The sequence below is a fragment of the Fundulus heteroclitus genome, chromosome 1, assembly GCF_011125445.2.
Source record: "Fundulus heteroclitus isolate FHET01 chromosome 1, MU-UCD_Fhet_4.1, whole genome shotgun sequence".
Classification (NCBI taxonomy): Eukaryota; Metazoa; Chordata; class Actinopteri; order Cyprinodontiformes; family Fundulidae; genus Fundulus; species Fundulus heteroclitus.
In genome coordinates this window covers 26,180,106-26,201,936 of record NC_046361.1, presented here as the reverse complement: position 1 = coordinate 26,201,936, position 21,831 = coordinate 26,180,106, and the positions used below count along the sequence as shown (strand labels likewise).

Here is a 21,831-nt window from a genome sequence, read left to right as displayed (position 1 = left end):
GCTGCCATCTGTAAACGTACGTCTATCTCAGCTTTGCATGTCTGGAGGCTGACAATTTCTGCCTCTTCGTCTTTGCAAAATAGCTCAAACTCAGCCAGATTGAACGGGGAACACAGTGTACGTGAAAATCTGTTTTCATTTCTTGCCACAGATTCCCAGTTGAATGCAAGTCTGAACTTTTCCTTCATTCAGATTTTTTTTTTTGGTCGAGGACATCACAGTCAAATGTTCCAAAATAACTATTGCCCTGTGCATGGGCATCGTAGCTGCAGGCCCTTTGAATAGACCATTTTAACACATGACTAGTCTTTGATAAACTTTTTCTGTTTGTTTTCTTAAGTGCTTTGAGATGGCATTTGTGAATCTGCAGCTATAAAAGGAATTGGATTAATGCCCCCCCATCAGCTTTGATTAGCATACCTGTCTGTGCTGAACAATAGCGGCACAATGCTGGTAATACTGTGTTCAGTGTTAGGGGAAGGCTTTGTTTTTCTGGTACACTAAAGTTCATCTTTGGTCCCATTTAACCGGAGAGCCTTCTACCACAACTTTGCTGTGTGCCCTACATGGCTCATGTGAAGCTGTAGATAGAATTTCTATGGCTTGTAATAATGAGGTGAGCTCCAAAGGAAATAGGTTGTACTAGATTTGATTTATATCAGATTAGATTAAAAACACTGCTTGCTTTACTCCCCATTGGTTTTATTTTATGTTGGTTTTTAGCAAGGGTCTGCAACCTTTTTAATCCATTTTCGCCCTCAGTCCAGCTAAATCAAACTCGTTGAGAGCTACAAATGTTACATCACCTTTTTTTTTTTTAATACAACTTCTAATTTGGCTACTTGGAAATGTATTTATATTTTTAGGTTTTAAAATGGGAAAAACAGTGTATAAGTACAGTTTATTTTCTGGTATGTTGATAATTTTGTAAAATGATGCTACTTTGTTTTCAATCTAATGACAAGAAACGATGTTCCAAAAAACCATCCCTGGTACTGCTAGTGTCCTTCTGTTGTTGAATTTCACCACAATTAGTCAAGTTAAAAACTGAAAACCCGCTAAAACATACATTTTATAATTATATCTATAGTTAGATCATAAGAGACATATAATTTTTAGCCAAAGTTATAAAGGTCCAAAGAGCCTCTTGCGGCTCTGGAGCCCCAGCTATCAAACCTCTGGTCTGTCATGTCAAATCCTTACATTTAAGTTTGCAATTGAAATGTGACGAAATCTGAAAAACCTTATGGGGTGTGAATACTTTTACGAGACACAACAAACAACCCACCTTCTCAGGTCGTCTGTTTTCATTTTATGATGCAGATCCTGAAGATATTTGTCGACAACCCCTTTCCAATAACGCTGCTGAAGCTGTCAACGTCGGTGCGCTGCCTGGACATGAGCGCGTCCCGCAACAAACTGGCCGTGGTGGACGAACCCAACACGCTCCTCGTCTACGACATCAGCACCAAGGAGCTGCTTTTTCAGGTTTGTAAAATGCAGCGACCTAGACTGGGAGATTTCTGAACGGACTTCATGGGATCAGTCAGTCAGAGCAAAACAAAAACATGGCTGCTTGTTAATCATTTGCATAAGGCGCAGGAAGACTTTCATTTTGAAGGATGTCCTTCTGGCTGTTTCTTTGTTCCCCGGTCACCTCTAGACATTCGTTTTCTTGCATCGTCCCTTATTTTCTCTGCAGGAGCCTAATGCTAACAGCGTGGCCTGGAACACCCAGTGTGAGGACATGCTGTGCTTCTCCGGGAACGGCTACCTTAACATCAAGGCCAGCAACTTTCCCGTGCACCAGCAGAAAATGCAAGGCTTCATCGTCGGCTACAACGGCTCCAAGATATTCTGCCTCCACGTCTATTCCATGTCTGCCGTCGAGGTGCCTCAGGTGGGGTTGCACGTCGACTAGATGCGCCGATGCTTTTGCACGGGCTAATGTAGAGTTTTATGGCACACGGCGTGCTGGAGCGGTCAGAGTGTTTTCAAGGTCGTGGTTTTAGAAGGAGGAAAAAAAGGCGTTTCGGTGCTTTGCAACTTTTACACATTTTGTCACATTGCACCCGCACGTGTTAGACAAAATGTAGTAAAACGAAAACGATAAATCATTTTGTGTAACATTTTCAGCCTCTGTATACAACGCTGGATCTTTGCTTTGCTGGAAGGTGAATCCCTGCCTAAAGCACCTGAAGCCTCTTTACAGGCTTCTTTTTTTTTCCAGGATTGTTCCTGTTTTAAACTCCGTCCACTTTTCCATCAGCACTGACCAGCTTCTCTAGCCTCGCTAAAGAAAAACAGCCCATACCGTGACGCCGCCACCACCATGTTTCCTTGCGAGCATGGTTTGTTAAGTTTGGCTCGCCTCACACCACACTGCAAAAAGGGACCTAAAAGTAAGTAAGCATTTTTTGAAATGAGTATATTTTTCCTTGATTTCAGCAGGTAAATAAGATGATCTGCCAATGGAATTAGTGTTTGTACCCCTAAAATTAGATCATTAGATGTAATGCACTTCAAATAAGATGATTGAGATGAGTTGTTCCTATTTTAAGTGCAAAAATCTTATTTCATTGGCAGATATTCTTATTTACCTGCTCAAATCAAGGGCAAATATACTTATTTCAAGAAATGCTTACTTACTTTTAGTTCTCTTTTTGCAGTGCAGAACACCTTCTTCTACATGTTTGCTGTGTCCCTTACATGACTGGTGGCAAACAGGACTTCTTTTAACTTTCTTTCAACAGTGGCTTTCTTCTCGTACGTCTGCCATAAAGGACAGACTTGTAGAGTGCATCGTTTATAAGTGGCCTGTCAATAGATTCTCCCACAGAGAATTTTCCTTAAATGAGTGGATTTGTCCTTGATTTGAGCAGGTAAATAAGATGATTTGCCAATAGAATAAGATTTTTCCACTTAAAATAGGAACAATTCATCTCCATCTTATTTCAAGTGCAGGGTGTCTAATTATCTTATTTTAGGGGCAAAAATACTCATTCCATTGGCAGATAATCTTATTTACTGGCTCAAATCAAGGACGAATAGACGAACTTTAAGAACATTTTACTTGTTTTTAGATCCGTTTCTGCAGTGCAGAACAGCAGGGTTCGAAACCACACAGGTGGATGCTTTTTACTAATTAGGTGATTTGTGATTGTAATTGATGGCTCTGGTCTTTATTTACAGGAGGGGGGGAAATGACTGCAATCGCTTCTAAAAATGAAGGTTGTTATTTTTAACACAACAAAAATGTGCAGCTCCTTGATCTTCTTACATTGTCTCTGCCCAGTCAGCACCCATGTACCAGTACCTGGAGAAGAAGATGTTTAAGGAAGCTTATCAGATCGCCTGTCTGGGCGTGACAGACAGTGATTGGAGGGATTTGGCCACAGAAGCTCTGGAGGGACTTGACTTTGAAACCGCCAAGAAAGTGAGTCAGACACACAAGTTTGTCAGATGAAAAAAACAAAACAAAGAAGTGTCAATGTCACGCACAAAATTGGCAGGGGAAAAAAAAGATAAACAATAGCAGACATTCATGCACTTAGCCTTCCCTCGATGGAGTTTGTTATCTGTGAGACGGGGTAACGAATCTTTGGGCTTTATCCAAGGACCAAAGCAAACATTGGAACAGTGTTTTTTAAACGTCTTGCTTCCCAGATTCAGTTTGGTTTGTATTTGTTAGAAATACACATCCATCACTCTTTTCAAAATAACCTCCAAACATTGAATATTTTTAGTTTGATTAAAACAGAGCACTTTTCGTATTTGTAATACTTGATTTACAACAGCTGAGAGCGTTCTCAAACAACGTCTCTACATGAGATTATTGCTATTACACGGCTGTTTATGATCTACTGTTCTGTTTGGAAAGAAGAGAAAGAAGTTCTAGTGTTTCTATACAGGAGTTTTTACATACTGCTAATGCTTAATGATGATGATAATTTTATTTTAAATTATCTCAAGGTTTCTGTTTTCCATTAAGCACCAGTTTTTCACCCGTTTTATTCTTTTTTTTCGACTGAATCTCAGGAGGTATTTCAGGGGGGGTATTTAGAAAATAGCCTGTAGCTTAAAAGGTTAACTATTCTCTAAGGAAGGCTTTTGTGGTGAGGTGAAGCCGGCAATGAAAACAAAATTACATCAGATTATAAGTGACTATTAATTTAATAATGCTGTGTGTTTTTTCAATTTTCAGGCCTTTATCAGAGTGAGAGACTTGCGCTACCTGGAGCTGATCAGCAGCATTGAGGTAATGCCTGTTCATCAGAAGAAAAAAAGAAGAAAATAAGTCATACATCAGGGGTCTCCTCATCTTTTTTTTGTGTTTTCATTAACTCATACAGTGCCTTGTAAAAGTATCAATACCCAGTGAGCGTTTTCACATTTGCTCATGTTAAGGTCACAAACATCTTTTTTGTTTTTAGGACTGTTTTAGGACTTTTTTTTTTTTGTCATAGATCGACACAAAGTGTTGCATCATCGGTAATTGGAAATAAATAGATGTGGCTTTGAATGGTTGAATTGAAATGGGTTTTCAAAATCTGAAAAGCGGTATGTGTGTTTGTATCCATCCAGGCTGAGTCAGTGTTTTGTAGAATCGTATTCTGCTGTGGTCACAGCTGCAAGTTGTTTTGGGCGTCTCTTTCAGCTTTGCACATCTAGAAAGCCATCTTTATTTGTGAAATAGCTCAAGCTCAGTCAGATTGGTTAAAGCTCACATTTCTAATCTTTCCACATATTCTTAACCAAATTATGGTTTTGGGCTTTGACTAGGCCACTCTAACACACGAAAATATGTCTTGATCTAAATCATTGTAGTGGTGGCTGCATGTTTAAGGCTATTGTCCTCCTGAAAAGGTAATCTCCATTCTCAAATGTCTCAGGATTGTCCTGTATTTAAGCTCGTCCATCTTCCTGTCGATTCTGACCAGCATCTATGTCCCTGCTGAAGAAAAAAACAGCCCACAGCATGATGCTGCGCGGTGAAACCACCAGTTTCACCGTGAGAATGAGTTGGTTCAGGGTGATGTGCAGTATAACTTTTCCACCAGAGCACCTTCTTCCAGAAGTTTTCTGTGTGGCTTGTGACAAACGGCAAACAGGTCTTCTTATGGTTATATTTGAATCATTGCATTCTTATTGCAACTCTTCCGTAGCGGCCTGATTTGTGAGGTGCAAACCTAACACATTTCTTGTCAACCATTTTCTGTGGATCTTTGCAACTCTTCTAGAGTCACCATAGGTCCCTTGGATGCTTCTCAGTTTATCTGGCCTCTTAGGTGGTCGACCATGTCATGCTAGGGTTTGAAAAATTAACATTAGTGAGTTGTTGGAAGCCGGCTTTAAACTTCTCCACCATTTTATTCCTGCTGTTTGTTCACTAATGTTGTCCAACAAACCTCTGAGGCCTTTATTTGAACAGCTGTCTTTATACTAAGATTAAATCTTAGAGCTCCATTTACTAATTATGTGACTTTTAAAGGTAGTTGGTTGTTCTGAATTTTAGTTAGAGGTATCAGAGTGAAGGGGGCTAAAACATTTACACACCAGCCTCTTCAGATTTATGTTTGTAAAAACCCTGTATCCTTCTCCTGTTTCCTTCCACTTCACAGTTATGCACTCCGTTGTGTCTATTGGATAAAATCTCACCAAAATACATTGTGGTTGTAACACAAAATGTAAAAAAAAAAAAAACTAGTTTAAGGGGTGTGAATACTATCGCAAGGCACTGTACTGATAGTTGTTGTGCAGAGGTGCGTGCATGTACCCATCGCTAATGTTGACTGATTTTGTAGGAGAGGAAGAAGCGGGGCGAGAACGACAGCGAGCTGTTCCTGGCGGACGTCTGCGCCTTCCAGGGGAAATTCCGCGAGGCGGCCAAGCTCTACAAACGCACCGGCCATGAAGCTAAGGCCCTGAGCATGTACACCGACCTGCGCATGTTCGAGTACGCCAAGGTGATCGAGCCGCTCGCTGAACAAAAGCACGGCCAACTGCGTGCCACTCCGCTTTTTTTACAAATGCAAACAAAAAACACCCTGTGAGGTCCTGCGAGCTTTATGGGTTGAGAACATGTGTTTTTTCTTCATTATGCGGGGAAAAGCCAAGTTGGGGCCCTGTACCGTGTTCAGGCAGCCCCTTTTAGCCGTCTGTCTTTCATCTCCTCGTACATCGTGGGAATTGCATCGTATATCATCTGATCGGTACACAGATGCCACACGTTTACGCGAATACTGTGGGACAACACAACAAGAACCGCAGAGTTACTGTGGAAACTGCAGATTGAAAGAAGGGAACAAATATATCTACATACAGACATTTGTGTGAGACTTTAATGAAGAAGTCAATTTCAGCTGGAGTCAGTTCATATTTTTTGATGTTTGTGGGGCAGCGGTGGTTTTTAACACATGTATTCCATTTACTGCCGAAAGGAGATGACACGGCTACTATTCATGTACGTCTCTGGATGCATGTGTGTATCAGATTGTATCTGTGCGATGTGGCAGCTGTATATTTTTGCGGGTGTGTGTAGCCATCTGGTCGCGCAGGCTGTTTGTTTTAGGTAGGAAGGACACCGGAGGGGAAAGGCTGAGTAGCTGCCTGATGTTTGTCCGACTCTCTTCCTCCTGCCTCGGACCGTTGCCTGTTTGAACGGTTTAGTCTTTGTGAGCAGGAGTTTTCTTAGATAGAATAGATTACTGTTTCGATAATCAAAGACATATTAGTTTCCAAAGGAAATAAGATCCTGGGAATGGTTCCCAGGCTTTGCCGGCATAGCTGGGGATGGCTGGGCCCTGAAACTCACTATATGCTACTTTGGCCTGAGGGCTGCTGCTCCCGTGCCTCAGTGATGACCTACATCTGCGCGGAGCGTATGGCTGCGTGGCTTTATGCCTTGTGTCCGCCTGGAGCTGCTGTGGCCTTCCGGAGCTAGGTCCACCTGTGCTTTGCTGCTTTCGGGTGCTGCGGGTTGCGGGTCTTGTACCATTTCTGGCCATTCCAACAACAGCAGGGTCCACGCTGGAGAGGTCGCCAGTCCATCACAGGGCAACGTAGAGACACACAGGACAAACGATCACGCACCCAGACTCACACCTCAGGGACCAATTAACCTAGCAGTCATATTTTTGGGCTTTTGGAGGAAGCCAGAGTACCTGGAGAGAGAGAGAGAGAGAGAGACCGTGCCACCCCAGGCCAGGATTTGAACCAAGGACCTTTTTGCTGCAACGCAAAAGTGCTACTAACTGCGCAGCCCACTAATAAACTAAGTGTTTTTACCACTGAGCTATATAATATACTGGAGTGCTGATTTTGCCGAAAAACTGAAGTCACTGGCCGCCATCTTGCTCCTCCCTACTCTCCCAGAATCCCATAGGATTTGGTTGCAACAACAAGCAGTTTTCTGGCTGTGTGAAAACGTCTCACAGGTAATTTTACAGTCAGTGGATGTACTAACAGTATTAACTACTAGGAAATTAGGTGCTGAAATATTTTACATGTTATTCATATTAAATATATATATATATATATATATATATATATATATATATATATATATATATATATATATATATATATATATATATATGTGTGTGTATGTGTGTATATGTATACACATATGTAAATATATGTTTTTGTATATTGTTATTTATATATTTATAAATGTTAAACATATATATTTAAATGAATAAAATGCAAAATATTTCAGCACATGACTTTCTCAGTACTTGATATTTTTAGAACATAACATAAAACTATATGGCATTTGACATTTTAAAAGTCTTAAGCCCCCCCTGAACATGAGAAAATCCTCGTTATTCGATGCTGTAGCGCACATATTCCCTAGTTACTGGGGGGAAATAGGGAGTACCAATATGGCGGCTGGTGGCTTCAAAGCGACTCGTTCAAACAGACGGTGATTAGCACTCCAGTGTATTATATAGCTCAGTGGTTTTTACTGATTAGTTTTTAGTGGCTGATCTAATCAGTGGTAAAAATATATATTTTTTTAGCTTTTCTTTACAGGACACAAATAATGTTATGGAAGCAAATGTGGCGTTTCTAACTGTTCTTCTTATTAGCTTACTGTAATCATAAATCATTTATGATTACAGTAAGTATTTTGGTTTTTATGATAATGAGTCATCTGGGTTCTCTCTTTGCAGGAGTTTGTGGGGGCTACAGACCCAAAGAGCTCTCGGATGCTGATAACGAAGCAGGCGGATTGGGCCAAAAGCAGCAAGGAGCCCCGGGCGGCAGCGGAAATGTACCTGTCAGCAGGAGAACACATGAAAGCTATCGATATTATTGGAGAGCACGGCTGGGCAGACATGTAAGTGTCTGTCACTGTAGGACGTACAGCCTCTCCCTGGGTTATCTGTTTGTCTCATCAGTGCACACACGCTCATATGTTTGTTTATTTGAAGAAAAAGAGCTCCCGTTGTTGTCATCCAAATGGTTTTTAAGACGCGTGGACCAGCGGTTATGTGGCGTCACCAGGGTAGACATCTGCGCTTCATACCTGGCAGCAAAAATAAATAAATGCTGCTCATGTTTCTAGAATTCAAAGCATCCCAAACATCCAACATATCAGTTACACTCATGTTCCCGTGTGGACATCTGGTGGTTGCTTTGAGCCTCCCGTGGTGCTACAGGTGGATCAGCGGGGCTCAGCACAGTCAGACCTCTTTAACCTGAATCAGATTCAGGTTCTGACCCTGACTGATTCAAATTTCTTTCCTGGGTCACGAGCGTGGGTCAACACAGCAGACGACGGTTTGAGATCTGTTTACCTGTTCCCCTCTTCTCCTTTCAGGCTGATCGACATCGCCCGTAAGCTGGACAAGGCTGAGCGCGAACCGCTGGCAAAGTGTGCGCTGCACTTTAAGAGGCTGAAACACCATGGCTATGCCTCTGAGACTTACTCCAAGATGGGAGACCTGAAGGCTTTGGTGGAGCTGCACGTGGAGACAAGACACTGGGAAGAGGTCTGAGATGATCAGCTCACCACCACGACCTACTGTACATAAGCACAACGCTTTCTAGACAGATGGATGCAGGGTTCCTGCGCAATCTGGGAAAGTAGAACGTTTGATGTAATTATTTACTAGAAAAAGAATAGAAAAAAACATAGAATGTAGAGGTTTTTTGATTTCTTTTTTCAGGGTTTATTCAATTCAATTCAATTCAATTTGATTTATATAGCGCCAAATCATGAAACATGTCATCTCAAGGCACTTTACAAAATCAAGTTCAATCATATTATACAGATTGGGTCAGATTATACAGATTGGTCAAAAGTGTCCTATATAAGGAAACCAGTTGATTGCATCAAAGTCCCAACAAGCAGCATTCACTCCTGGGGAACCGTAGAGCCACAGGGAGAGTCATCTGCATTGTACATGTCTTTGCTGCAATCCCTCATACTGAGCAAGCATGAAGCGACAGTGGGAAGAAAAACCACCCATTAACGGGAAGGAAAAACCTCCGGCAGAACCGGGCTCAGTATGAACGGTCATCTGCCTCGACTTGACATTCGTCTCATTTTATGGCAAATATGGGAATATTTAAAGATGCGTTGCTCAGACCAGCGTGCTTTACCACTTTCGATTTGGACGAATGATGCATATATTGCCGCTTTTTTCCCTTTTTCTCTCTGATTAGTGGGAAGACAACACTTCTCACCAAGTGTTGGGGAGTTGGGGGGGGGGGGGGGGGGGTTACATGAGCAGTGTCGTATATGATTCAGGTGACCAAGTACTCAGCACACACCAATCAGTAGCCTTTAACAAGCCAGGACAGGGACGGGCGTGTCATTGATTTGCATCCGACTTGTAATGTGCCTAAAAAAGATGGGCCTCCACGTCCTTAAAAACAGCAGCGCTCCAACTGCAGGTTTCTCAGTGCGAGCCACCAGAACTGACAGAGACTCCTGGATAGGGGTCGAAACGTTTTCAGAAAAAATGCTGAGCGAAGGTCCGGTTGCTTGTGATTCAAGCCTGTTTGTTGATGCACATTTTGCCATAATATCAGTTTTATTTTCTTCGTTTATCTCATCAGGGGCTCAGTTTATTGACTCAGACAATAAACATGCTTTTTGAATTACTGACTGAAATACTGTAGATCTTTGTTTCCTAACCCTGGCCCCCGGGGCTCGGATGTTTCTGAGTAATCCGTCCGTCCGTCCATTTTTCACAGCTTTCTTATTTTGCAGGTTCTACTTTATCACTGTAGAAGTATGTGCAATAAATTCACAGTAAATTTGGATTTGACGCGTTCTTTAAAGATGGGACAGAGATGACCCGAGAGCTCTGCAAATCTAAGTCTGAAAAATCTGGAATATCTGACAGGGGGAAAAAATGCTTGTAAACACCCCGCAGTACAGTAACATGAAACTGTTGTTATTAAAGAGCTTCTTGAGACACAAAGTAAACTGTATTTTATGGCTTGTTTAGTTTGGCAGGAAAGCCCAACAAATAGTTTGTCAGAATCGCCCAGTAACCACAGCCGAACGCAAACAACAAGACAACATGTCTGCCTCGTTTCCTCTTCTACTGACGAGCAAAACCGCAGAAACCTCCAGAGCTTATCGTCGAGATTCGGATTCCTCTGACTCCGTGCCCACATCGTGATGAGCCTGTGAGAAGTTAAAAAAAAAAAAAAACGACACGCTGCATCGAAAGAGCGTCAGCTTGAAACTATACTCCGCTTTCAATCACGGCGCTCCACCGCGGCAGATCGTATTGCTCGTACGAGAAGAAAATGCCGCATTTCATTAATCCATCCGCGGTCTGTAATCAAATTAAAGGCGTTGCAGAGATGCATATGGGTGATTTGCATTTGGAATGACAAGAGCCAAAAGCAGAACATCAAATCTCAAAGACGTGGTTCTTGGAGTATGTTCTTAATCCTCAGAGAGAGAGAGAAAGGAGAGAAAATGTGTGTTGGGAGGTGGGGGGCACTTTGGTTTTATGTGCTTCTCTCAGGGAGGTTTGCGCCAAGGCAGGCCAGACTCCCGCACAGACTCACTTCCAGCATATGGAGGCCATTTTTCTCCAGGCCCACTGTTTCTCAAAATGACTTTGAGACACGTTCAAAACTTTTCGCGGCTCAGATTAGGCCACAGGACGCCGAGCTTAATTAGTCCCTCTGTAAGGCTCATTTTTGTCCACGGGGGACCACAGCAACACTTTATGTCCTGTCATTCAAAGAGCGACGCAGTTGTAGTTGTAATTGAGTGTGAAATCGGCTTTGCTCGTACACTCTCCTGTGCGTAGTTAATTAATAAAGTTGTTGAAATGTTTTGACTTGAGGTTAGGTGTTTCTTTTCTTTCTTTTTTTTTTTTTTTTTTTATGGAAACATGTGCGGTAACTTGTATCTCCCTAATGAGCTGCAGCGGGGCCTTTACCTGCCCAGGGCCATTCGACGCTGTTCTCTACCTTGTACCGACTAACTGAACACCGACGCTCTATTAAACGTGGCTGTTTTCCTCTGTCCTCTCCTCTCGCCTGTCGACGTTCCAGGCCTTCTCGCTGGCGGAGAAGCACCCGCAGTTCAAGAACGACGTCTTCGTGCCCTACGCGCAGTGGCTGGCGGAAAACGACCGCTTCGAGGAGGCGCAGAAAGGTCAGTCAGCGCTCCGGCCTCCTCGCCTTTGCTCCGTCGATTTGTTCCCGGGATGCGACGCGTAAAAATAAAACAGGAATATGTTTCAGTGAACATGCATTCCACTATAAGTCGCTTTACATGTGGATGTGATAAAGCCCGCCTGGCTTTTGGACACAGACTTCCCCCCCCCCCCCCCACTGCTTCCTTAAGATTTTCCACATCCTCTGTAAAACATGATCCGCTTTGCCGAAGCAGAGCAGGACACAGCTCGGCTGCCTGTTCAGTGAGTGACACGCATGCTTGCCTCTAATCACCAGTGCTACAAGCGGCTCTGATGATGATTACCAACTCTAACCATAGTCATAATCAGCTCATAGATTTATAATTATAATCTCAGCAGGCATATTTCCTCTCCTACATAATCTTCTTCTGCTTCGTCTCCATGTGGGATCCGCGAGTGATTGTGTTTGGGCTTGCTATTGGTCATGCGTTTAGGTAATTGTGTGTGTTTTAGGCAGCCACTGAGGCAGTATTGTGTTCCCAGTGATTGTAATATCTGAGATCCTGACTTGTCTCGTGTTCAGTGCGCTGGTATTTCTCGGTGGCAATCCCAGAAATTGTTATCACGGCTGTGATCTGCTAAAGTGCTTTGTCTGTTGTTTTTCACGCCTTTTCATGGAGAAAAGTTGATCTCTGAAATGAAATTAAATAGGTGCTTTTTTGACTCCACAAATTTGTCATTTTTTTTCATTTATTATTACCATTTTTTAATAGAATAATTAATTTATAGGCCCAGAAGGATCTGGTGTGTCGTCTTGAGCCTCCATTAAATGTTCTAATGAGTGTTTCTTTTTTTTATTTGACAAAGAAACAGGTTGAAACATTTTCCTCACTCTAGTTTTGGATGCTGTTAAACCTTCCTGAGCTTATTTTGTCCCATCATGCCTGAACATTCAAAATGGGGGGGGGGGGGAAGCAGAAAGAGGTTTCTAAAGCTCAAAAATATCCCAAATAATACTCCCAATCCAAATGAATTTTAGAGAAGCTGTTTAGGATGCTGCTATCAGCAATGTAGGCCAAGAAAAAAAGCGATAGTAAAGGACATTTCTTTCAGTGCTGTTCAAAAAGGTGCATTCCCCAAAACTGTGAGGGAGTTTGTAGCGATGCACTGAGAAATCGGCTGCGGACTGAGGCTGCAGGAATTATGGGAAAACGCGCTAAATGAGCTTATGTCGGCGAAGATAATATGGCAGGATAAGGTTAAACAAATACTTAAAATAATAACTGCTTACAAATACTTATCTAACACAGACCCCAGATGATGAGTAGTGTATGCAGTTAATAGAAAAAACATATGACAGTCAGTCATTATTTCCATCTTAACATGTTCTTGTTTTCTTTTTTTTGCGTCCCGCTACTTTTGCTGTTTTGGCAAAGAAACAACGTTGACACAGTTTCTTAAGTGATTTTTACCAGAACTAACGCCCTAACACCCACCTACAAGCATCCTTTGCTGCACTGAACAACCAGCATCACCAGATAAATTACTGGCATAGAGAGCCTGAAAGCATGGTGCTCGTATTTAATGCCCTCCAAGCAGTTTGTCGCAATATTGATATTGTCTATAGTGATGTTGTATTGCAAAACTGGTGACACACTGTGCAGCTCTACTGTTGATCGGAATCATAATATTTTCTCTGAGATTGGCCCAGACCAGTCAGCGGGCAGTATGACTAAAGAAAATCCCGTCTTTTCCAGTCGGTTAATGGCATACATGTAAGCCTTAATGGGTCGTACTGACAAAAGCCCTTGTTAGTGTGGAGTCCATTACTGAGAGAAGAAGACTGAAGGTTAGGTTTTTTTTTTTCAAGACCAGAAATGTTTAAAATGAATACAGAGGAAGCTCAGAGATGTGAGAAGTGTTTTAATCCTTTGGAGGATCCTTTTTTAACCCCTGATCGTTTTGGAACATGCCGGATTGTTCGCAGGCCTTTGGAGCTCCAAGTAACAATGGCAAAACCATGCTGGGAAAAATATTATAAAAGCTGTTCATGCACCTTTCTCTGTTAGTTTTCTGAATAAGTTGCGTGAATCACCCTAAATCGGTAGTAGCCGACCGAAGCTTTACAAAAACCAAAGATGGGGAAAGTTGACCCCATAATTCAGACGGATGACTCTTTAGATCTTTGTACGCTGGTCATTAATCTGGTAGTTCTAAGTTTCTGTCCATGTTTGTTTAGCAACAGATTTTACCTGCTGCTGCTGCTGCTGCTGCTTGATGCTCTGTCCCTCTGTTTACAGATTATACAGCAAAGATAATATTTAGCTTTGAATAACTGATCCAGTTAAGTTATAAGCAAACATACATCTAGGTTTATGTGTGTACCGACTCTATTGTAAATTAACACGCAGGATAATCTACATATCTGTCTCTGGAAGCGAGCTCAAAGAAGAACATTTTCAGCTCTGTCTGCAGACTTGTCAGTTCATGTTTCTGTAAGGCCGGGGGGAGTTGGGGGGGGTTGGGTTGGGGATGCTTGTCGCTAACTGTAACTAAAAGCAGCTGAATGTGATTTCTGTCCGGTTAGGCCTTTTAATAAATGTTTGCCGATAATGCGTTTCGACCTCTACAGTGCTCTGCGGGGGCAGGGTCACTGCAGGGGCCGACTCCCAAAAGCTGCTTCTAATTACCCAGTAATAGGAACACGGAGAATAATCTCGTGTTTATTTGGACCTTACAGTGGAAGTGCTTTGGCTTTCGGGAATATTTTAAGAGCGGCCTTCATAATTGGCCTGGTCCGCAGTTGGTTGTCACGCGTCTGAAATGAGAATTAGAATCACTTTATCTTTAATCTGGGAAACAAATCATTTTTGACATTTATTAACGGTGCCTTGTATGTCATACCATTTATTTGTCACATTCAAGCTATTTCATTGGGATATTAGGCGAACCACCCACAGAACGTTGTGTGTAATTGTTCAGTGGATGAAAAGAGACTTCCAATGCTTTTAACAAATTAAAATACGAGAAGGGATTAAACCAATGAAAAGTCTGAAGCAGGGTTAGACTTTTTTAGACGGCATCTAGTGCAGCACGGTTTAATCAAGCAAGAAATTCAGTATGTTACGGCAGCAAACCTACCGAGACCTAAACTGACAAGGAGGGGATGAGAGAAGGAGATAAGAGGCCCACTAACTCTGGAGGAGCTGCAGAGATCCATAGCTCAGGTGGGGGAAATTGTTGGAATGGCAACTGTCTTTTTAACCTTACATGCAAAACACCATATGTGGCAGAGATGTGGACACCATCCCATGCTGTTGGGAGGCTTTTCTTTAGCGGGCAACTTGTAAGAGCTGATAGTTAGATGGATTTAAGTAAATACATGGCCATCCTGTGTATATATATATATATATATATATATATACACACACACAGGATGGCCATGTATTTACTTAAATCCATATATATATATATATATATATATATATATATATATATATATATATATATATATAAAAAAAATAAAGGTCCAGCCGTACGTTTGGATAAACTAGTTAAAATCCAGACCTATGTCCAATTATGAACGTGTGGCATGCCTTGAAAATTGTTGCTCATAGATGCTGTCCGTTCAGTATGAACAAGCCTGAGTTGTTTTGCAAAGAGCACAAAAACATTTTCAGCTGGTAGAGACGTTCCCCAAAAGACCTGCAGCTGTGACTGAAATGAAAGGTTGCTCCACAAAGAGGGGCTGAGTACAAACACACGGCAGATTAGGTGCCGTGCATTTTTCTGAAAAGGAAGGTTGTATCTTAGTTTGTTTTTTGTCCTTCTACTTCACAATTATGCCCTGCTTGGTGTTGGTTTATCGCACAGCATCCTGATGAAGCACATTGGAGTTTGTTGCTGTAATGTCGCTGTAACTGTATCAGAAGGAAACTCTGGCAAACAGAAAAAAAGTAAGGCAAACATCCCTGTGAAAATAAAGCTTTGGTAAAGCTAAATTGTCCCATTATTGCTTTCCTGGTGTGCGAAATAGTTGCTTGGAAGGCCAGTAAAGCGACGGCAGCTTAGAACCTGAGTGCTGCTTCACTGAATAGGCTTTTTGAAGACTCACACAAGCGACCGGCTGTTATTTTTCTACTTGTCAGCATTCCACAAGGCTGGCCGTCAAAGTGAAGCCGTGAAAGTCCTGGAGCAGCTTACCCACAATGCAGTGGTGGAGAACAGGTTCAACGACGCAGGCTACTATTACTGGATGCTGTCTATGCAATGTTTGGACATCGCCAGAGGTGAGAAACATCATCACTGAAGTCTAAAGGACCCCCCTCCCCCCACCACCACCACCTTTTTGTTTTTGCTGTGAAGCCTCACTGTCTTATCATTCTGTTTCTGAACCAGAAAGCGAAGAACAGAGCGCGGAAATGCTGCAGAAGTTTGACCGTTTTCAGCATCTTGCTGAGCTTTATTACGTCTATCGCTCCATCCAGCGTTACACGGTGAGGCTAAAAACGCTTTATCGGTTTTAATTCTGCTTAACTCAAAGACTAGGGAAGGCTAGCCCGAGCGACTAGCTGTCAGATTTAAACTACTTGGCCCCAGAAATAGCACCTAAAATGTGGTTAGTGGTCTATTTTTGTTCACAGCTATGTGACTTACGATTTTACACACACACACACACACACACACATGGATTATGTCAAGCCACAGAATGATTCAGCTTTAAATGGAAATTAAGATAAGCGCAGAGTGTCAGGTGAAGCGAACAAAAGAGAGAATAGAAGGCATTAAGTAAAGGTTACAGTTCACTAAAGGGAAATATCCCACCCATTATTAGAATCCTAAACCCTCCTGACCCCTGTCGCCAGGGTAACAAGCTCCTTTATAGAACAACATGACAACCTCATCAGTGGTCCTGTCCTGCCCCAAACAGCCCCCCCCCTCCCAGGCATTACTTGCCTCAAGACAACACAATCGGTGCTTATGAGTGCCGTGTGTGTGTGTGTGACCTGGCCTGTGTCAGCGCGCTCGCTTTGTTGTTTCAGCTATTTCTCTTCTGTCTCTCCCTGCCGCGGTCACACCCTCGCAACAACAGAGGCATCTCTGTGATCCAGACCAGAGCAGGAAAACCTCTATTTATCACGTTAACTCTCCCAGACAGGCGCAATAGATTTAAACTATCAACTCTGGGGATGAAATGCTTTTAGCGACGGCTTTAGAAAATTCGTCTTTGCCTTTCAGAGCACTCCGAGGACGGATAAGGCGCGCCGACGGGTTAGGCTGCTTTAGAACAGGTTGGAAGATTATAGAAATAAGAGTGGGAGTAAAAAGAAATGGAGCTTTTAAGAATTGTTATCAGATATTTCGGCTATTTTTAATCCGTACCACCGCCATTTCTCATTTTGAATTATTATTATTATTATCTATTTTTTTATCTTTAGGATGAACCATTCAGTTCCCACATGCCAGAGACGCTCTTCAACATATGCCGGTTCCTGCTGAACAACCTCACCAAGGATGTACCACCGGGAATCTCTAAAGTGTATCCTTTTTTTATTTAACACCCGAGATGTTACAGCATGGTGGACTTTAGCTACACCAACAAACCAATCGACATTGGCATCAGCAGCGATGGCAAAGCAGAGGGAAAGAGCTAAAAGTTGGGGAGGGAACAGAAGTGTCGGTGCCACAGCGGCGACTGCGCCACCGCTGAGGGAAAGAAAAGCGATGATGATGGGGAGGAGGCGATGCCAACAAAAAGCCACTTTATTTCTTTTTTTTGGAGGTTTTCGAAACAAGTGCTTTGATTACGGAACTCTGGGCACACTTTTGAGCTCATAAACGCAACGAAGAATAAGTTATAATTGGAACAAACACATGCCACCGCACTCAGAAGCACGTAGAGCAAACCATATAGAAGCTGGTGTGATGAAGAGAGGTTCGGCCTTGAAAGGGGAAATCCACCCCAGCAGCTGGGATCCTCTGGGCCCGAACCGCTCCGATAACTTTGAAGTGAGATTTATGAACTTGGCAGGAAGGTGTTGGACGTCGTGTGAATTGTTAGACACAATGTTACAAAAAAAAAAAGCTAAACACATTACACAATAGAAGGAAGTGCATTTATCAGGAGTAGCAGACCTGGGTGTGTAGGAGGAGCTGGAGAGGAATGGTGTTATAAGAGATGGAAAAATACCAATATAGAGCTGTTGCAGCTGCAGCTCATTGACCTGTGCTTTCCACCCAGAGAGCTGCTCTCCACAATCTGTTTTTATATGATTACTAATAGGTAACAGTTCTGCTGAGACTTGCTGCCAAACCTCGGTGATGTAGTATTATTATTTTATTATAATTATTATTATTATTTTTTTTTTTTTTTGCTACTACCTAACAGAATTTATGCAAAACATGTTGAAGATGCACATAAAAACGGACCAGTCACCAGAACTGTCTGATTTATTTATTTATTTTTTCACACATCAGGAGCATCTCAGTAGATTAGAACATCATTAACAGTTAATTTATTGAAGGAATTTAATTTCCAAAGTAAAACTCAGATAAATTCATTAGACACAGCATGAGGAATTGAAGATTTTTTTAAAAGATAATAATCATTTTGTTGCTGATTTCAAACATTCAAAGTGCGGAGCTGTGGAAATCGGAGAGCTCTCGCGCTCTATCACACTCGGTGGGACATCATCTCTGGTGCTAATATAAATAAATACACATGAGCACAGAAAGGCTCCTTACGTCTCCTGTATGGTAATAAAAGAAGAAATAGAAGTGAGCCGTATTCTGTATTGTAAAAGTGTAAATGAGATTTGCTGTAATCCTCTTTAGTTGGGTTTCATAGTGTTCATTGTTAAGATAGTAAAATTAGCTATTTATCAAAAAAAAAAAAACAGAACTCCAACATCTCTGATCAGTGTATGTCGACATGTTACAGCACAAGAGCCTTAACTTGACTTTTAGAAACACCTTGTTTGCATTGGCCAAGCAGAGTCGCAAACTGGGCGCGTATAAGTTGGCCCGGTATTCCTACGAGAAGCTCCAGGAGCTGCACATCCCCTCGCGCTTCCTGGAGTCCATAGAGCTGGGCAGCCTTAGCATTCGCTCCACGCCCTTCCACGACAGCGAGGTACGCCGAAGACTCGAGCTGACGCGGGGGCCGGTCCTGAAACATCCGCGCCCATCAGCCCATTCCTGTCCGGTTTTCCGTCGGTTAAACTTTCCCGTGTTTCCTGCAGGACCTTATCGAGGACATGATGTGCTACCGGTGCTCCACCAACAACCCCCTTCTGAACAACCAGGGCAGCGTCTGCATCAATTGCAGGCAGCCTTTCATCTACTCGGCTTCATCGTATGGTCCGTGACTCAAACGGCTCGTGTTTAATTTTAATTATTTTTTTAATCATTATTATTGTGTTTAACAGTTTTAAACGTGTTGTTTGACACAGAGGTGCTGCCCCTGGTGCAGTTTTACTTGGAGGAAGGCATCAGTGACGAAGAAGCTCTGTCCCTCATCGACCTGGAAGTTCCTCACACTGACGAGGCTGAAGCACGAGGCCACAACGTGGACAGCGGCGGTATCCTTTGATCTTCCGCCTATTATCATATCTGCACACAAAGTGACAGATTGTTGACTTGCTGCATATGAATTATGAAGAGCCCGCTCCTGCTGCTGCCCTTACAAACAGCACACCTCCTCTAATTGAAGCATGTGGCACTCCTCTTGTCTTGTGACAGTTCTCAGAAGCTGTTTAGTCTGCACTGGCCTTGATTTTGTGCTTGTGGGTAAGCTGTCAGAACTAAGTCATCTTAGCCCTCGCGCTAATAGGGTTAGTGAGGCTCTCCCGTCTCATCTTAATGACACTAACTCTCGGAGAGCCGTAGCCACAGCCCTGCTGCGGGGATTAACCTGCGTTAGCCAGCAGACTCTCAAGGGCACCGAGGTGTGTTGTGTTCCTCCAAGGCCATGAAGTCTCTGAAAGGCACAACTTAAGCAAATTGTCTCTTAGAACTCGCTCTCAGGTGTCAATTTATCCTCTTTCGCCGGTATCATTGTGGGGAAACATTTGTAAAAATTAAAAGGTTATTTGCTCTTAATTGATGCCAACACAGACCTGCAGGCTTTGAGGATAGGTGACGATTTGGATTATACAGAGGAAGATCCATTTACAGCCAAAATGAGCTTTGAGGTAAGAGAAGAAAGGACAAAATAGATGAGGTGATTAATATTCTGCCAGCTGGGCGAGCCAGCTGGAGACGGCAAAAAAGACGGAGCCCGTAAGAGGATGTGTCTGTGTTCGTGCGTGTGTCCAAACAGCAAGGGGGCTCCACCTTTGTCCCCGTCAAGGTGAGTCGTTCGGTGCTACGCTCCATGAGCAGAAGGGATGTCCTGATCAAACGCTGGCCCAAGCCACTCAAATGGGAATACTTCCGCTCCCTGCTGCCGGATGTGAGCATCACCATGTGCCCCAGCTGCTTCAAGGTGCGCCATTTACATACCCAGCCCTGCGGCTTTCACTCAGACGTTTTTAACTGCCTGAAGAAGATTTTGTTTGAATGCTCTGACCTGTCCATTTAATTTTGACCGATTTCAATTGTTTTGATTCTTAAGATTGTAACGCATGCAAGAGAAAAAAATAAATGCGCTGCAGATTCTTGAGGAGGTTGTAGTTTTGAAAAATGTAAATTAAGAAATTATAAGACTTTTCCCTATTTATGAGTCAACGCTATGTCTCTAATCTTAACCTGATTTTTATATAATACTCAACAATGGGTCAAGCTAGAAACTATTGCTTGATGTGTTTATGGACTGAAAATGGTGGGAGTTCTTAGCTCTGATCAATATGATGAAAGGGAAGGGGGGGGGGTCAGATTTTTCAGTAGTTGACTATCACGGATCACTAATACTGGCTGTTTTCAACCTCTGGATGATTTATTGCTGCAAGTCTACATTATACCTTTTAATGTTTTCATCTTTCGAGCATGTTTTCTAATTTTCCCCTGCTGTATTTTCTTGTAGATGTTTCACAGTGAAGACTATGAGCTCCTGGTGCTACAGCACAGCTGCTGTCCTTACTGCCGCCGGCCCATTGACGAACCAAACTGATCAGCCCTACACCAGAGCCGTATTATTAAACAGTTCACTTATTTTGGTAATTACTAAGATACCCAAGTACTATTATGATGACAGGCATTTTAAAGCAGTCATTCAACAAGATCTGGACTTTTCCAGTTTGCTGTGGCTAATAATAAAAAAGAAAAGAGCATTGTCCGTCACCATCGTTTGATTGATCAAAGGAATGTAACCGAAGTGTAAAAGGATCCATATATCAGCGTCAAGAAAACACCAGTGGATAACGTTGACTTAAGTTTTTAGGTGTATTAAACTTGTTTTTAAGTTATCTTTGTAATCAATACATGTCTTAACTTTACACCCTAAATATGTCTTGCAGGTTTTTAAAGGAGCAATAAGTAGGAAATTTACTGTAAAATTAACCAAAATCATTCTCATTTGTCACCCGAGATGGAAGTAACATTCCCTGTAAACAATCGGTCCTCTACATCAACAATGTCTTAGTCACGTTTCTCTCCTTTCACACCTAGAGGTACGGCGTGGAACTACTTTGTTGCAGTGTGTAGCCTGTCCTTACTTCCTGGTTCGCGAGCCAATCATATGAGAGTTCCCAGGGTTCCCAACACAGAGCGCAGCTTTGTTATTTTATGTTGACAAAAGAGCAGCAGCCTGCTAACATGGAAGCCTGTAAGAGAAGCGGACCAGAAATAGAACTGAATACAACATCATCATTCTGTGTACGTAGGTAGGAACTCAGTGGGGTTTCACAGCAGCAGAGGACCGTTGAGGAAACGGCATAGACTGTTGTCAGTTGTGTATGGGTTGTTCCGATTTGAGACTCTAGGTGTCATTATTACTTATTCTTCCTTGAAAAAGTCTTAAATATAACTACTCAAATTGCAAAAACTCAATGTGAAAATTTCCAAGTCTCAGGCTGGAGAAACAAATACATCCCCTTAAGTTGGAGATATCCCCAACCCGTATCTCTAAATCCTACATAGCCACTGTTTATATCAAACCTGATGTGGCAGTGTTGCAGAAGCTTAAAGCAGCAACACGTAACCTTTAGCCACTAGACCTGTAACTTCCAGTTTTAGTGCCACTGAAGTACAATGGCTGCACTGCACTGCCGCAAAA

At 42.5% G+C, this 21,831-nt stretch overlaps 1 protein-coding gene across 1 annotated transcript in view; it reads left to right on the top strand.

The window, feature by feature from the left end:
• The window catches only part of ift122 (intraflagellar transport 122 homolog (Chlamydomonas)), a 32,899-nt gene extending 11,273 nt beyond the window's left edge, over nt 1-21,626 (top strand). The window contains exons 13-29 of the mRNA XM_036139112.1: nt 1,324-1,488; nt 1,703-1,900; nt 3,296-3,436; nt 4,205-4,258; nt 5,805-5,966; nt 8,175-8,341; nt 8,825-8,996; nt 11,533-11,635; nt 15,767-15,907; nt 16,017-16,114; nt 17,057-17,157; nt 18,585-18,750; nt 18,860-18,977; nt 19,070-19,198; nt 19,734-19,810; nt 19,939-20,103; nt 20,641-21,626. Coding sequence (XP_035995005.1) covers nt 1,324-1,488; nt 1,703-1,900; nt 3,296-3,436; nt 4,205-4,258; nt 5,805-5,966; nt 8,175-8,341; nt 8,825-8,996; nt 11,533-11,635; nt 15,767-15,907; nt 16,017-16,114; nt 17,057-17,157; nt 18,585-18,750; nt 18,860-18,977; nt 19,070-19,198; nt 19,734-19,810; nt 19,939-20,103; nt 20,641-20,727 — 2,244 coding nt within the window. The 3' untranslated portion in view covers nt 20,728-21,626. The remainder of the gene's footprint in view (nt 1-1,323; nt 1,489-1,702; nt 1,901-3,295; nt 3,437-4,204; nt 4,259-5,804; nt 5,967-8,174; nt 8,342-8,824; nt 8,997-11,532; nt 11,636-15,766; nt 15,908-16,016; nt 16,115-17,056; nt 17,158-18,584; nt 18,751-18,859; nt 18,978-19,069; nt 19,199-19,733; nt 19,811-19,938; nt 20,104-20,640) is intronic.
• Nucleotides 21,627-21,831: the final 205 nt, after the last annotated feature.